The sequence below is a fragment of the Balaenoptera acutorostrata genome, chromosome 6, assembly GCF_949987535.1.
Source record: "Balaenoptera acutorostrata chromosome 6, mBalAcu1.1, whole genome shotgun sequence".
Classification (NCBI taxonomy): domain Eukaryota; kingdom Metazoa; phylum Chordata; class Mammalia; order Artiodactyla; family Balaenopteridae; genus Balaenoptera; species Balaenoptera acutorostrata.
The window spans coordinates 10714668-10732229 of record NC_080069.1 but is presented as its reverse complement, the minus strand read 5'-3'; the positions used below and the strand labels follow the sequence as shown (position 1 = coordinate 10732229).

Genomic DNA, 17562 nt, shown 5'->3' with positions numbered 1-17562 from the left:
ATGCGCACTTGAACCTGACCGAGTGGTGAAGCCCCCGCCCCCACCCCCAAATCGGACCCGCCGGCTGCAGCCCCGAACCAAACTTGAGTCTTAGCCTGTTTTCACTGAACCGGCAACCGAGCCAAAGTTTCTTGCTGTTGTTTTTCCAGGCCGGGCTCTGGGACAGGCTTCTCCGAGAGAGGCCGAGCTCGCCCCAAGGCGGGAAATGCCGCCAGCGGGCTCCGGGCGCCTCCGACGGGCGCTTGGCGGGGGCGATCGAGACCCAGGCCGCGCCGCCCCGACCCGCCGAGCGTGAGCGAAAGGCGAGAGGGAGGGAACGCGGGAACCAACCTTTCCATCTTCCTTTGCTTTAATGTTGTCTTCTCCATTTTATGACATTTTACTCGATCTCACTCGTTTGTAGTTGTAAAGTGAGGCGTTATTTGCTGTTTCTGGAATTAACTTGAGAGAAAGTTAACTATTAGCCTTCAGCCCTTATGTAAACAATACCAGTTGCTTTTGGCACCGTTAGGCTCTGGCTTTTGTATAATTTGTAACAAGGAGAATTGAAGCTGATCCATTGTGTTGCTCTGTGTTTTTCAGAGATAACACCAGAGCCACAACGGTAGTGAGGAGCCCCAGTACCTATATGTGTGAGCATACAGAGTCATATTCAAATAAGTTTAATGGATAAAAGAAATAAATCCCCTCCCCCCAGAAGTTTTAAAATATTTTTGGACATACTTGTTGAGTTTGCAGTCCGTTCACCTTCAATTTGAGGTATGCTGTTTTTCCTGCAGAGAGGCAGTGGGGAGTGTGTAGGAAAGGACTAAAGGCTTTGCAGTCAGACAAGACTGGTTTGCAATCCTGATTTTACTGCTGAACTAGTTTTATGATCTTCAGCAGGTTCTTTTATGTCTCTGAAACTCAGTTTCTTTATCTGTAAGATGAAATAAAAAACATAGGTATAGTGCCTAGCTCACACCAAATAAACACTAGATATTATTTCCCTTCCCCCACGTCCACCATTTGTTACAAAAGAAAAAAATCTAAAAAAAAAAAAAAAAAATTCCTATAGGACATTAGTTCTCAACTGGGGGTGATTTTGGCCCCAGGAGACATTTGGCAATGTCTGGAGACATTTTTAATTGTCACAACTTGGGGTAGTGGTGCTCCTAGCATCTAATAGGTATAGGCCAACGAAGCTGCTAAACGTCCAGCAATGCAGAGGACAGCCCCATACAACAAAGAATTACCTGGTCTGAATTGTCAATAGTGACATCATTGAGAAATCCTGCTATAGGCTAATTCTGCCATCGAATAATTCACCAAAGACTGGTTCTACCTTTTAATTCTCATCCTCAAGGAAACATCCTTGTTTTGCATTCAAGAGCACAAGAATGAAAGCATTTGGGGGATCACAGCAATTATATTAATATGCAAAGCCTGCCCTTAACATGAAAACGCAGATTCGAATTTTACATTTTATTATTAAAGGAATATTTTACTTAATTAACAACCAATGTATGTGCCCTAATTATTAAGGTATCTTATGATATATTATGTATTACTACAAGTCACAAATAGCTTTTGGTTCTGTTTCCCTTTTTCCTCAAACAGTGGGTGTTTACTCACTTCCGCAGATTCAGCTCTCTGCTAAGTCCCTCACCTATCCTGAAGTTTATAACATAGTCCCTGCCCCCAAGGAACATCCAGCCTAGTTGGAAGTAGATGAATGCACATGCAACAATTAAGGAACAATACAAGATAGCATATAATTAAGCTTTAATTGCAGCACCCAGACTAAGGTGGCACAGAGGCAAGGGAAATGAGTTCCAGCAACAACACCCAGTGCCGCCTGGCCGAGGTGTTCTGTAAATGTTTGTTGAATGAAATGAAATAGCGAAAGCTTTTGACATGAGATAGGACTCCAGCTAGTATATAAATTCCATTCCAGGATTTAAACTGCTAGACTTTGTAAATGGATGTTGGTGCCTGGCTGTGAGTTTATTTTTCTTAAAACATCCAGTTCAAACTTGTAACCCAACCTATATATTTCCTAAAACGATCAAACTTTAATAAAATGGAAACAATCATTCGTTTGACAACTATGTGAGTGCCTGCTGTGTGCAGTGTGAACCGAAAGAGTTTCTAAATTTGAACAGAACCCAGAGCTTGTTCTGTCTGAGACAGGCCATCAAAAGGCACGTGCTCTCTTACAGCATATATTGAATGAATATCCTCTTTGACTGCAGGTATGTACTTGTCAGTATGCATTCCAGAGTTTTGCACATTAACACAGACTGAGAACTTTCCCTCACAAACATCCATTCCCAAACACACACCCAGCTCTCAGAACCTTCACAGGGACTCCAGGCCCTGTCCTAAACACATACTGCGCAGCACACGGGACATAAAGCAGGAGGTGCTTAGAAAACTCTAACTGGTTGGTTTCCGATCTTGGCTCCAGCCCCACCCCCCAGAGTAGAGCTCGTCCTCCCTGGAGGCTGTCCCATCCTAGAACTGCCCCTTACCGTGGCCCCCTATTAAAATGTAGACATCTGGTACCTCCTTTCCATCAAAGTCATTAGCTTCTCAGAGAACATCTCCCATTAAGCTGGGGTTCAGCAAAGCAGACCCAGGCCTCGTCTCATGTTATATGGACACATTTAGAGGAGATTTTCAGGGCACTGCGAGTCTGAAATTGCCACAATCTCCCATCCCCTGATGTAACCCTTTCCAGGCTTGCCTCCCTCCAATCCATGCTTTACACCAGCCTCCTTCCTCTGCTTCAAACTCCTCCAAGGCTTCCTGTAGCTTTTATAATAAAGTCCCAGCATTGCTCATTAAGATCCTTCATGGTGGGGCTCTTAATTAGTTCTCCAGCCACTACTTGCGGCTCTCAGCCTCCAGCCCCTTCACTCTGCACTCCACACATGCTAAACTGAACTTCTGTCCAGACGTTTTCGTTGCTTGACCCATGCTCTTCTCTCCGCCCTGAACACCCTCCGCCCCCTCTCTCATGTCTTTATCTGGCTATCCCTACCCAGCCTTCAGAGTCAGCTTAGATAGCACTTTCTCTGGCCTCCAAGGCTGGATTAGGTGCCTCTCCTTTACGTCCAGTAGGACCTATACTCACTCCCCGGCCCAGTGCATTGTACCGAAATCTCCCTTCCCTTGTCCTAATTTCCCACAACACTGAACATCCTAGTAGGACAAGGAGTGTGTCTCGTCTCCATGGAATACCCAACATTTGGCAGAGTGCTGGGCGTGGGGTAGGCACTTGATAAATACTGGTGAGTAATGAATTGCTGGTTGAAACCTGGGGCGTGACTAGAGCTTTTCCATCCATGGTCCAGGCAATCCCTAGTTGGAAGCGTGCCTCAGATGTTCAGAAGATGTCAGGGCCGGTGAAGACTTTCTAACCACTTATTTAGAACAGGACGCAGCCTATGGAATGAACTGAGTTTTCAGGTTCCACCAGAGCCTCACTTTATACCTAACCTGGCTTCTTGAACACCAGTGATCTACCTAACACCTCCACTTGGATGTCAGATTGGATCTCAAATGTCCACGTCCAAAACCAGACTTTGATTTCCCTCCCAAATCGGCTTCTCCCTATCTCGGTAAATGGCAATTCCATTTTTCTAGTTGCTCAGGAAACAAAGAAACAAGAAAACCTTGGAGTCCTTTCTTTAATCCTTAACGCCTTTCTTTTTCTTTTACTACACATCGAATCCACCAGAAAATCTTCTTGATTCCATCTAGGAAATACATCCAGAATCAGTGACATCCCTCCATTTCCAGCCCTCCATCACTAGGCAGACCACCATCTCTCTGAGCTGGATTTCCACAATAGACTTCTACCGGCTCTCCCTGCTTTTTCTGTTGCCTCCTTACACTCTGCTCAACACCATAGCGGCCAGAATGATCCTTTTAAAACCTAAGTCAGATCACATTACCATTCTGTTCAAAACCTTCAACTGCTTCCCACCTCCCTCACTGCAAGGCCCCCAGTCAACTCTCTGGTCCCACCACCCACCGCTCTCCCCTGGGTCCCCCAGTGCCAGCCACACGGGCCCCCTTGCTCTTCCTCAGACCCACTTCCAACTCAGTCTTTTCAAGTCTGTTCCTTTGGGCTGGAATGATCTTCCTCCAGATACCACATGGCCAGCTCCGTCACTTGACTCAGGTCCCTGCTCAAAAGCACTCTTATGAGAAAGACATTCCCTCGCTAACCTATCTAAATAGCACCACCCAACCATCCCTTGGCCCAGCTTTATTTCCCTTCTTAGCATTTATCACCACCTGACAGCCTGTTTCCACCCACTCGACTATAAGTTCAAGGATAGTAGAGACTGTAGTTTTGTTTACTGTGTATCCCCAGCTTCTAGAACAGTGTCTAGCATATGGTAAACATTTAAGAAATAATCACGAGGGACTTCCCTGGTGGTTCAGTGGATAGGACTCCACGCTCCCAATGCAGGGGGCCCGGGTTTGATCCCTGGTCAGGGAACTAGATCCCACATGCATGCCGCAACTAAAAGTTTGCATGCCACAACCAAGGAGCCCACGTGCTGCAACTAAGGAGCCTGAGAGCCGCAACTAAGACCCGGTGCAACCAAATAAATAAATATTTTTAAAAAAGAAAGAAAGAATCACGAATCAAGGATCGGGTTAGACTACCAAAAAGTTATCCCTGAACAGGTTCCTATCCACTGCTTTAATCCCAACTAGTCCCTCCAGAATTTAGCTCTCCTACATTAGGGCATCAGGACACCAGCAGCCCTATGGCTTGCCACCCTGCTTCTCATCCACTTAGACCAGGGACATCTATTACCTCTATGATACACAGTTTGAAACACAGCTTCCATATCACAGCCTCAAACCAGGCTATGAGTTTCAAATGAAAAGGATGATACTGCAAATTTTGCATTTGTAGCAGACTTTATCCTTTTCTTTTGATTTAGAAAAAGTACAATGTGTCCTAGTGACCAAAACAGACCCAACACCTAGTTGAAGCTTTTCATTCTAAAAGGCACAAGACTCAGGAACTCTAAAGAGAAAGTCAGGGACTTCCCTGGTGGCGCAGTGGTTAACAATCCTCCTGCCAACGCAGGGGACACGGGTTCGATCCCTGGTCCGGGAAAATTCCCCCATGCCACGGAGCAACTAAGCCCGTGCACCACAACTACTGAGCCCATGCGCTGCAACTACTGAAGCCCGCGCACCTAGGGCCCAAGCTCCTCAACAAGAGAAGCCACCGGGATGAGAAGCCCGCACACCGCAAAGAAGGGTGGCCCCCACTCGCCGCAATTAGAGAAAGCCCACGCGCAGCAATGAAGACCCAACGCAGCCAAAAAGAAAAAAAAATTTAAATAATAATAAAGAGAAAGTCGGTTGCAGTTATGCCTGAGGCAACTGGCATCTTCTCTCTGATCTACCCAATCTGTAAGGCTTTCCTGGAGAAGGTGGGCTTTGCATTTCATTGAAGAGAAAGGATTGACAGGTTGCAAGTAGGCTGTTCAAAGCTTAAGGGTATCCCTGGAGTAGTTGCTTAGATCTGCACAGCCATACTTTTTAACAAACAAGCTCCCACATGTGTAAGGATACTCACAGACACACCCCAGTGCATAAACACCCAGATCCTTGCTTACGTCTTCCTAGCTCTGAAACTGGGAATACAAGAAAGAGTGCATATTCACAAGGGGAAAAAATGAGCTGACTTTGGGAAGACAGACCATAAAGCCCTATAATTCTGGGTATGAAAGAATGTGTAAGCCCAGGCAGGCTCTCTGTGCACATCTGGTTTTTCCTTTTATGCTTCTGTGATTTCTATGACACAGGAAATCCATTCTGGAACAACCCTGTCTGCTTTCTAGTGAGGACATAAAAAATGAGGATTAAAAGTATGTTCCTCTCACTGTTCAGGGCAGGAAGATAAAATCCAGAACAGTACCAATTTGAGGGTGGACCAACTCCAGCTTCATCGTACATGGTGCCCCAGGGGAGATGCTAGTAACTGAGACACAGGAACGAGAGGCCTAGGAAAAAACTTCTGCCCAGGCTTAAGACTATCTAGGCATGGCTCTCACGCTGAAGCATACCAGGTACAGGAAAATACCACGTGGTGTAAATACCAGTTCCGTCAACTCAACAAATACTATTGGAACCGCTCCCAATCTCACTGGGAGTCCTTCTCCATTCGGCTTTCCCAGTGTAACCTTTGTAAAAACAGTCTTCTCATAGAAAGTCCTTAAAATGGGCTGAAGCAGCCAGCTTTCCCACTCCAGGAGATAACACAGAGCTGTTTAAGAGATAAGCAACATTAAATAAGGTGGAAAAGGACAGGAAAACTTAGACTGTGAAACTGAAGAGGACTGGGTCACACCCCAGTGGGGTTGGGGGCTGAAGTCATCTCACCCCCGAGATAACAAGTGTGATGAGAAAAGCAGATTGGGAGAAAAGAGAGATCAAGCAAAGGCAAAACAACCGGTAAGAAGCAAAGCAGTGCCAGAAAAGTGTGCATTGTGAATACACCTCCATGCCACCCCTTATTTTAGTTTCTTAGGTTCCAATCAACAATAATTACTTTTCTGGGACTTTCCTGGCAGTCCAGTGGTTAAGACTCCGTGCTTCCAGTGCAGGGGGCGAGAGTTCGATCCCTAGTCTGGGAACTAAGATCCCACATGTGGCATGGCCAAAAAACCCCACAAAAACAATAATTACTTTCCTGCCCTGTGTTTTTTGTCATGTGATTTTGCTCTTAAGCCTTCTATTTTTGTTTTCCCTCCCATGGCGGTAGTACTCTCCCCAGTCCACAGCTTCCCAGAGAAGGGGCTGGTGACCTTTCCTCTGGAGAACTTGCCAGAGTTTCATTTTGCCAAGCTGTCAACCCCCTCAAATACATGCCATTTCGTTCACTAGCCCTACATAAGGTCTGAAACTTAGCTTCTCCTTCAAATTTAATTTTTTCTAATTGAAATCATTTACGGACAAAAAATTTCTCCTCTTTCCATAGACCTGCCTAAACTAATTTAGATGAAAAGAGTGAGCCTTCCTGATCTTTGGTTTTCTGAAGAAAGTCAGTCAAATGCTTGCCCAGGAAACCTATAACTTACCTTGATAATATATCCATATAGTCACCATGGTGATTCTTTTTTTTTTTTTTTCACGGTGATTCTCTACAATTCATCTAGCTTTAGGGCACACCCTGCCTTAATAATCCTTATAATACGTTAGAGTAGGGGCTTCCCTGGTGGCGCAGTGGTTAAGAATCCGCCTGCCAAGGCAAGGGACTCGGGTTCGAGCCCTGGTCCGGGAAGATCCCACATGCCGCAGAGCCACCAACCGAGTGCACCACAACTACTGAGCCTGTGCTCCAAAGCCCGCGAGCCACAACTATTGAGCCCAAAGTGCTGCAACTACTGAAGCCTCGTACCTAGAGCCCGTGCTCCGCAACAAGAGAAGCCACCACGATGAGAAGCCTGCGCACCGCAACGAAGAGTAGCCCCCCCCCACCCCGCTCGCCACAACTAGAGAAAAGCCCTCGCGCAGCAATGAAGACCCAGCGCAGCCAAAAATAAATAAATAAATATTTTAAAACAATACATTAGAGTAGAAATCCTGTGAGTTAACAAAATCCTGTTCAGTTATCCTTTTGCGTTATCCACCTGGGAGCACTCCGATTTGCCAGTACTTGTTTTCGACATGGCCACTCGCAATCTTCTCACTTATAAATTGTTGAATCACCAAATCCCAACTTTCTCCATCGGACAGTATAATTGACTGCCTCTCCGGTCACCCCTGATAAGCTTTAAATGATCCCTGAGGGCAAGAGAAGTGGCTGGCACCTCACCCAGGTTTTCAGCCATTTAGCATCCAAACGTGGGAGTGAAGATCTGCCATATATAGGAACCAGATTTCTATCCAGTCCCAGACCACCCTAGGTTGTTATTTGTCTGATATTTCTCTTCTTCCCTCACGGCTGACCTCCCAATCCAAACTAATCACCCAAAGAGAAAATTCACTAGCCAATAACCTGCCAAGCTTCTTTGACATGAATACTAAAAGCCAAAATGGCTGGGAAATCATTACTATCACATACTTTGGCATCCGCTGGTCCCACGGCCAACATGCTAACCCACCACTTGATAAATGAAAGTTATCGTTGTCACTGATTTCTTCTATGCATTGGGAAAGGTGCAGGAGGTGAGATGTTATAGCACCTTCAGTGAGTTAGAGGGGTGATGAAATGCTGACGGCAGACTTGTGAAATCTGGGTGACACAGCCAGGAGAAAAACCAATTCAGTTCAAAAAACCCTTAAAAATAATATGTCTTTGTTGACATTTTCTTTAGGAGGAAGCCAAGAAGGAATTTCATCTCACCACACGTAACAAAGCTTCCAAAAATCCTCTCTTCAAGCTTCTGTCCCCAAAAATCCTACCCCCATTAGCAGCTGTCTCTCTCCCCTCCTCCTCCTCCTCCTCCTGTCTTCCACTGTCCTCACCTTGTTCTCTTCGTCTCCTTACTACCCCTTCCCCTCTTTCTCCTCCTTCTTCAAATGGATAAATAGCGTGCTCCTGACTTCTGTCTCTGAACTTTGTCAAAGACCTAGCAGCTGACTGAGCCAGCCAAGAATCCTCCCCGTGGAAGCCAGGGAGTGGCAAGGGGTTGGTATCGTATATATTGAAATTTTAATGTTTTTCTTTTCTTCTTCTCATGACAACAGTATCAGTATCAGACCAGTTCCAGTCTCTCTGGTGCCTCTATAGTTTTATCCCCAGACCCTTAGAGTAGCTGAAAAAGTATGTGAAGGACCTGCTCATACTTCCCTGCTCTCCTTGGACCACTGACCACCTTTTGCTCAATGGCCTACTTAGCTGTCCATCACCAGAATCGTTCAGGAGGAAGAAGAATGATCTGTCAGGGACTCCATCTGTCTCTAAGATCCCGTGATGCCTAAGGCCCCTGCTCCTTGTAGTTCAGTGTCGTTTTTCATTGCATCTCTGAAACTGACCGGTCCCCTTCCCACACTTCAGCTTGAATCCACTAATAGAGTAGTCGTTACTGGACCCTCTTTCTTTACCCTTTCACTAAAAGCCTTCTAATAATCTCATCTCAAAAATCTCAGTCTTATCCTCTTCATGATTCAGACTGTTACAATAGCCCAAGGTTAAATGTTATCTATCCAACTTCTAATTTGGGTTTGTTGGCTGGTGTCCTGTTTACCATACAATAATACTGAGGAAGAATTCTATTTTCTTCTGTCTACCCATATCCATGGGACACTTGGTATGACTCATGGGAACTAGAATACTTAAGAAGTGATAGTTGTGGCCAGAACCCAACTTCCATTATTTTCTGAGGGATAAAGAAATAATCCTGTGCCAAACTTATTAGTCAGCCCTCTCTTTGGAGACAAGTGACAGGAACTGAATTCATGCTAACTTAAGCAAAAAAATGAATTTGTTGGCTCACTTAACTGGGAAATCCAGGAGTTTATACTGGCCACAGACACAGCCAGACCTCAGGTTTAAACAAAGTTGTCAGGGTTTGTGCTCTAAATCTCTCCTTTCTGCTTGCCCCCTTTTACGAGTCCCCTTCTTTCCTATTTCAAAAGAACCACCCCCCCCCCTGCAAAAAAAAGAGCTTCCTTCATACACTTGGGAAGCCTGTTGCTGGCAACTACCAACTATGACATCCCGATTTAGCAACACCAGCAGAAAACAAAATTCTCTGCCTCACTATTCACATATTAGTTCCAGGGAGAGACTCTAATTGATTCTGCTTAGTTAAAATGCCCCACTTTGGACTACTGTTGCCAGAGGGATGGGTTACTATGATTTTGAGCCTAAGTAAAACCACAGGGAATAGAGGACAGATGTCCCAGAGGAATGAACGCTGGAGAGAGACATCACATATGTCCACTACACAAACGGGAGGGAGGGAAGGAAGGATAGCATTTAGGAGACAAAGGACTCATGTTCCTGTGCTCTTTTACCAGCTGGGTGATTTCGGACATGCCACTTCGTCTTTCTGAGCCACAGTTCCTCAGGTATAAAATGGTCACATGGTAGTTACTAGTACAATATCAAATTATATGTGACAGTATCTCTGTATGGTACCAGGTGATTTTTCAGATAATGGAAAACTGACTTAGTTGAGGAAGGCATTTTATACGAATACATTATAGAGCACTTTACATTTTACCAAAAGTTTTTTCATCTACCGTGCAAATTAGAAAATGAAGTTCAAGAGGCTGGAATGCCTAGAATATAAACTAACTTATTTGCGTAACTGTAGCCACACGCAGACACGCAAAAATATATGACGATCCTTCAACTGAATCATTTCCTGGATTAAGAAAAGTGGCAGAGACCCACTCCGAGACAACACGCACGCAGACATCCACCTCGTAAGGCAGGGAGCTCTACGAGCACGTCTGCACAGCCCTCTCCTCCGGGGAGGGGAGCCCATTCTAGGTTTAAGGAATTTCAGGGCCGAAAGGCTTGCGGGCGAGCACCCTTCACCAACGTGTGTGTGTGTGTGTGTGCGCGTGTGTGTGTAGGCGGGGGGGGGGGGAACGGGAGCTGTACAGGCTAGGAAATTTAAAAACACCCACACACACAAAAATACAACAAAAAACAAAACTGTCCTGGGCGTCTTTAGCTGGACCCTTCCAGGAACGCAGCGGCCTTGGCACCTTCGCTGCAGTCCCGCCTTTCGCCCCTCCTCCGCCCCACTCCCGCTCCGGGAGCTCGCAGATCCAGCTCCGTGTTTTCCCAGCCGCCCTCCCGCCCTTCGGGTTAAAGCTCCCCCGCCAGGAGTAAACAAGCAGCCCGACAGGCAGCCGGTAGGACCGGCCCCCTCTCCCCGTTTCCTGCGCCAGCCCCAGCAACAGGCCCCGCCCTTCGCGACAGGCCCCGCCCCGCCCGACCGCCCTCCACCTCTCGACGTCCGTCGGTCCCGGCCGGGTCCGGGCTGCCGACCCAGTCCCCGGCCCGCCCCCGGAGCCGCCTCCCTCAGGACCCCGCTCCCCGCCCGCCCGCGAGCCCCCAGCCCGCGCCGAGGGAGGGTGCGTGGCGCACACGTGACTCGTGTTGTGGGCGGAGCCTGCGGGGGCCCAGGCGGCGACGGCCGCGGGGGCCGGGAGGGCGGGTCCAGCCTCGCCTCTCACACTCCCGCGAGCCCGCCTGGGCCGCGGCCTGCCGCCAGCCCCTCCTCCGGCCGGGCTGGGGCCCTGCTCTGGCCCCTCGCCCGGCGAGCGCTGCGCTAGGCCTCCCAGTGACTTTGCCACTGTGACTGCTCCTCCTTGCGCAGTCTCCCCCTGCAGCCCGGCCGCTGGGCTCGCTCCCGACTCCTCGCCCCCAAGTCCCCACTCGGCAGAGCCTCTGAAGTTTCCTGCCCCGTCCGCAGCGCCCTGCGTACTCACAAGCCCCCTGCTGCACAGACACACCGCCTTCCTGCTTCCACCCGCAGAGAAGTCCTCCTGCACACACAGACCTGTATTGTACCGCCTTCCGACACCTCTCCATTCATTAACTATCCCGGCCCAGCTCCCTTTCCTTTCTCTTACTTTGAAGGTGGGGAAACCTGAGGTTCAAAAAGGTGAAAAGATTTCCTAGATCCGGAACCAAGACCAGACCTCCTGTGGCCAGGGCCTTCTCTGCCCTGATCCTTTCCTGCAATTCAGGGTCAAACTGACTACCCTGAACCGGTAGTTCCAGCCTTGGTTATCAGTTAATACCCTCTAGATCTCCCCACACACACACACCCCCGGGGAAAATGTATCCGCCCTCTACCTTCTGTCCGTCTCAGGGTAGCTCAGGAAATAGATCAGAGCTGGCAAAAAAGAAAACCTTTACTGAGAGGCAGTTTCATCTCGAGGTTGGGAGCGTGGACTTGGAACCAGTCGGCCTGAATTCCAGTCCTAGCTCTTCCCCCTACTAGGTATCTTGGGCAAGCCATGTGACTTCTCTCTGCCTCTAGTTCCTCACTTGTAAATCGAGGATAATGACACTACCTACCTCACAGAGATGCTGTGAGGATTAAATGAGTTAATATAAGTAGAGTTAGGACAGCGCCTGTCATATAATAAAGCCATCAAAGAAATCACTTTGAGCTAGCCACTGTGCTGGGTTTCTTTACGTCCTAGCTCTCTTTCCCGATGCCTCCCTCTATGTATTGCAGGCAGGTTAATCTATCAGGCCAGGCTCAGCTTTAGAGGAGTGACTTCAGGCTCCAGCAGATAGTGACTGGAAGGGCAGAGGCAGGGGAGCCATGATGGCTGGGGCCGCCCCAGGTTAAGAGCAGCACGCTGACGTCTGAGGAGGGGAACAGGATGTGCGGCAGAGTGAGCACAGAGGCAGGGAGCTTCTGAGCTCTGCCCTTATAGGGTGTACATGGTGGGGTGCTGGAATAGGGGGAACGCTGCGATTCAGAGGTGGGATTCAAACAGTGCAGTGGGGAGACAAAGGCCACTCCCAGAGAGAATGTCAGATAGATACTCCACCAGTTGCTGACCTTTTAGCTCCTGACCCCTCATTCAATAAATTCCGCAAGTGAATATGTGCATCTAATCCTCCCTTGTAAATTTCTTGAGCGCAAGCTCTGTGTTTTGGTCTCCTTTTTTCATCCTTTAGCACCTAGCTCAGTGCTTTGGAAAGAAGTGATCAACAAATGTTTGAATGTTTTTTAAATGGAAGTATAACATGCCTATCACTGAGTTGGGCCTTGGCCGGAGGGTCCTAATTTTAAGAAAAGGAGTCTTAGAGTTTCCCTATCCAACCCCCTCACTTCTGAGTTAATTTGCCCCGGGGTTATACAGAAAGTTAGAAACAGAAGCCAAGTCTCTGCTTTCCGTCTGATGTTATTTCCATGACATTGCACTGGACTTACAACGCAATTGAAAGGAAAAACAAACTCCCTAAAAGCTATAAAACAAAATAAGGCAGTGTGTGGTTAATTCCTGAATGCAGGGTTCAAATCGGAGGAGTGGTAGGGGTTGGGACGACTGCAATCCCCAGGGCCTGGGGTCAGTCAGAAAATGCTCACTCCAAGAGAGGGGACCAGTCCTGAAGAATGGGTAGGATTCAGGACTGTGGAGACGAGAGACAATTCCTGGCTTTCCCTGAGGCCGTGGTGGATATTTAAAGGTCAGTGAAGAAACCACTCTGGTTAGAAAACAGGTTTGGGTTGGGTTAAGGCGGTGGGGGGGAGGGGGGGATGCTAGAAGGTTAAGTTGAATCCTTTTTTTTGGCAGCACTGCTTGCTGGATCTTTGTTCCCCCCCAGCCCCTCCGCAGGGATTGAACCCGGGGCCTCAGCACGAAAGGGCGGAGTCCTAACCACTGGACCGCCAGGGAATTCCCAGAACGTTAACTTGAGATGTGGGGAAATTTCAAATACCAGGATAAGGAGTTTCAGCCTTGCTCTGTGGATGATTGGGAACCCCTGAAAATAGACACTGAGCTAGGCGCTGCACCAAGGCAAGACACCAGACAAATATCTGCCAACTTGGTCTGATTTGCATCTTTCGTAGACAGTTGCTTGCCATATATGTGCATTTACTTAATTTACCCACACAAGAAGGGAAACGCCACCAACTAGCTTGTCTATATTTGTTTTGTCTCCAAATATACATGATATCTGTGTGGGAGCAGAGGAAAGAGAGGGAGATTGAGTTGTGTGCCTGCCACAGAACAGGGACTTTCATCTGTGATATCTCATGTAACCCTCACAGTCCTGTGGGGTGTGGGTTTTATTGCTCCAGTAACACCAGAGATGGTAAGTGACTTGCCCAGATCACAGAGTTGGAAGTGGTGGAGCTGGAATTCAAACTCAGCTTTGATGCCAAAGCCCTTTCCAGTCCCCTGTCACAACTTTCCAGTGAGAGGATACAGAAATTGCATTCCCATTCTCAGGTTCCTTCTTACAGAGGGTCAAGTGCGGAGATGCCCCAGCTAGGCTGACATTTCTAGGAGTGCTTTCACATCCCTGGTTTTCTATTTTCATCTTTCCATTCTTATCTTCCTATTCTTATCATTTCTAGTCTTATTCTTATCTTAAGCATCAGGACCCCTCCTTGCATAGGCCCCTGGCAAGCCCTCTACCCAATTCTGAACCCCTAATTGTGCATTATTGTCTGTACAGAGAGCTTCAACAATTGTATATGCTTCAGATCCTGTGAAACCTGGATCTGCCTCATCTGGATGACCTCCATCAAGTTACTTTCTGAGACTTAATTTCCTTGTCTATATAAAAATCATCCTAGACTCTGGCCTATCTATTTTTTTTTTAATTCCTATTGCTTTATTTTATAAAATATTTCCATTTTGTAATAATTAGATATCAATTTTACATCCCCAGATCTACACAGGGAATTTGGAATTATTTTGATTTCATTATCAAGTATCTTCATTTCTTAGAGCAAAAATAATTCAAACCATGACAACTTAAGTTAAATAAAGGGTATATCCACCACGCACTATAGGTTAAAAAGTAGATCACTTATTAATTTCCCCATTCGAGTGCCTTCATAAATTCCTCTTCAGTGAAAGACAACATCTTGGCAGCTTCAATATGCATCTTCTGCCTTTTTAAAACATCAATTAATTTTCATTGTTTCTTGAACCCTATCATTAATTCTCCTTTTTGTCTTTCTAGCTTCTTGTTTTCTGATTTTAACACTTCAATTTTTTTGTGTTATTTTATTTCATTTATTTCAGGCCACACCGTGTGGCATGCAGGATGTTAGTTCCCCAGCTACAATCACGTACTCATGAAATTTGTGCACCCGTGGAGCTCTGCAAACTTCTCAAACCTTGGAATCAGAATGTGCACAACACCCTCTTTTCCTTTTCCTCGTCAATTTTCTTTTTAACACAGCAGCCGCAGAAAACCCAACTCCATAAACATAGGATGTCATTGAAACAATGTCATGCAACCTTATGTTGAAATTGTGGATTTCCTTTAACTAGTAACGCATACAGTGTGGAACCGGTGTTACCCATCAGTGCGCTTCCCTCAACAACGTATAATATCCCAAGGTGCCCCTGTGAATTTTCTGCAGCACCCTGGGGTGAGATGGCACACAGTTTGGGAACCTGGGACTGAGGACTGTGTTAGAGACTATTTAAGGAAGCAGCCAGAGGGCAGCAGAGTCCTCTCCCAGAGAATGGGGGAGGGGGACTTACATACCCTTGTTCAAGGTTTGCCACAGTGTTATTACTCAGCTATCCACAGGGAATTTTCCAGAAGTTGCCCTTCCAGCTGCCTCTCCACTCTGCCTTGTGGCTATTTACATGACATTAACAATGCAAGGAATGATGGTGGTTTGTTGGGAGTCTTGGGCTCCAGTTCTAGATCTGCCACTTGAGAGGTCCAACGCCTTGACCATAACTTCTGCTTACCAAAGTCCCTTCCAGGTTTAAGTATGTATGAATCTATGAATCTACCCTCAGGCTTTCTCCTGAGAAGCCAGAGTTTTTAATGCACTTGATTTTAACTTGGCCTCATGACTAGGAAGGAAAGAAGTAGTTCTTCTGTTGTACACGTGCTGCATGCGAGGAAGCTGGGGAATGAGCCATCTTTAAATCAGATAAAAATCCATTTTCGTGTCAGGCAAATTTATGAAAAGAGGGAAGAAAGAACAACAATAAGAAGCTCTATACAGGGGGGCTTCTGGGGTGAAGGAAATGTTGTTTCTTGATCTGAATAAGAAGCTCTATACAGGGGGGCTTCTGGGGTGAAGGAAATGTTGTTTCTTGATCTGAATACAAGTAACTGGGTGTGTTCAGTTTGGGAAAGTTCATCAAGCTATAGACTTTTGATATTTGCATCTCTCTGTATAAATAAATAAATAAATAAATAAATAAATAAATAATTTACAAAAAGGGAGGAAAGTAAATTGCAGAATTGAAGTGATGTATAACTTACATAAAAATATAACACAAACAATGCTTTTTAAAAAAATATTTATTCATTATTTATTTTCTATTTTTTGGCTGTGTCGGGTCTTAGTTGCAGCGCACGGGATCTTCGTTGAGGCACGCGGGATCTCTCTTTGCGGTGCACAGACTTCTCTCTAGTTGTGTTGTGCGGGTTTTCTCTCTCTAGTTGAGGTGCGCAGGCTCAGGAGTTGTGGTGCGAGGCTTAGTTGGCCCATAGCATGTGGGATCTTAGTTTCCCGACCAGGGATCGAACCTGCGTCCCCTGCATCGGAAGGCGGATTCTTTACCACTGGACCACCAAGGAAGTCCCCAAACAATGCTTTTAAAATTAAAAACAAAAACAAAAAAAACCCTGAGAATAAATTGTAAAGGTGTTAGTATGCTGTATGTTTGTGGTAAGGTTTTAAAATAAATTTTAAAGCATTTGAAAAACAGAATAAAATAAAACTCTTGCCAGCTCCAAGGAAGCTTTAAGCCTTGGGCCAGAAGTAGGGATGCTCCTTTCCTTCTGCATGAAAGAGTGGGATTTTTGAAAGGTCCTCTTTGGTCCCTGCTCTTTTCCCTGTCATACTACTGAGGGTCAGATGCTAAGCCAGTCCAGTGCAGACCCATTATGGGAATCCCCTGGTGGTCCAGTGGTTAGGACTCTGCGCTTTCACTGCTGAGGGCCTGGGTTCAATCCCTGGTCAGGGAACTAAGATCCCATAAGCCTCGTGGCACAGCAAAAAAAAAAAAAAAAAAAAAAAAGTTTATCAGGATATTCTGCAGAGTTAATATAGGCAAAATCCACATTGCTCAAGAATTCAGGATTGGCTAAGCAATCATCTTGAGTAGCCAAGAGGCAGAGGCCTCTGCTCAATCTAAGGGCATTGATGGGTTACCTGTTCTCATTGAAGCTAGTTCAGGAGAGCCTGGAGCCAAGGAAACAGTCAGTGATCAGAGGCTGCAGGAAAGAGCATGGGATGCCTGTGTCCTAGCCTTGGTGACTCAACTAGCAGAGTGGCCAGAGAGTACCTCCTCTTGAAAATGATGAGTAGACACTGGATAAGGTCTCTTCTAGCTTGAAGATTCAATCATTTTGTGAGTTAGTGATGCTAAGAGAATGTTTAATTGTCTTAAGGAAACCCCAAAGAAGAAGTAAGCAACTCATCCACTCTGGAAAGAATAGTTAAAGCAGTCTTTAAAAACATCACAAGGGGGCTTCCCTGGTGGCGCAGTGGTTAAGAATCCGCCTGCCAATGCAGGGGAGACGGGTTCAAGCCCTGGTCTGGGAAGATCCCACATGCCGCGGAGCAACTAAGCCTGTGTGCCACAACTGCTGAGCCTGCGCTCTAGAGCCCGCGAGCCACAACTACTGAGCCCACGTGCCACAACTACTGAAGCCCGTGCACCTAGAGCCCATGCTCCGCAACAAGAGAAGCCACCGCAATGAGAAGCCCGTGCGCCGCAGTGAAGAGTAGACCCCACTAGCTGCACCTAGAGAAAGCCCGCACGCAGCAATGAAAACCCAATGCAGCCAAAAATAAATAAATAAATTTATTTAAAAAAAAAAAAGAACATCACAAGGCCAGCGGCCCAGATGGGAGATGCAAGGCAAATACATGAATATAACTAACTTCAAAGGTAAGG

At 46.6% G+C, this 17562-nt stretch overlaps 1 protein-coding gene across 2 annotated transcripts in view; it reads right to left on the bottom strand.

Annotated features, from left to right (window-relative positions):
• The window catches only part of ZNF395 (zinc finger protein 395), a 39978-nt gene extending 39612 nt beyond the window's left edge, over nt 1-366 (bottom strand). Inside the window, exon 1 of one of the 2 annotated variants that reach the window (XM_057548735.1) lies at nt 331-366. In XM_057548735.1, the coding sequence (XP_057404718.1) occupies nt 331-338 (8 nt within the window). In that variant the 5' untranslated portion in view covers nt 339-366. The remainder of the gene's footprint in view (nt 1-330) is intronic. The other variant, XM_007192721.2, reaches the window with a different exon arrangement.
• Nucleotides 367-17562: the final 17196 nt, after the last annotated feature.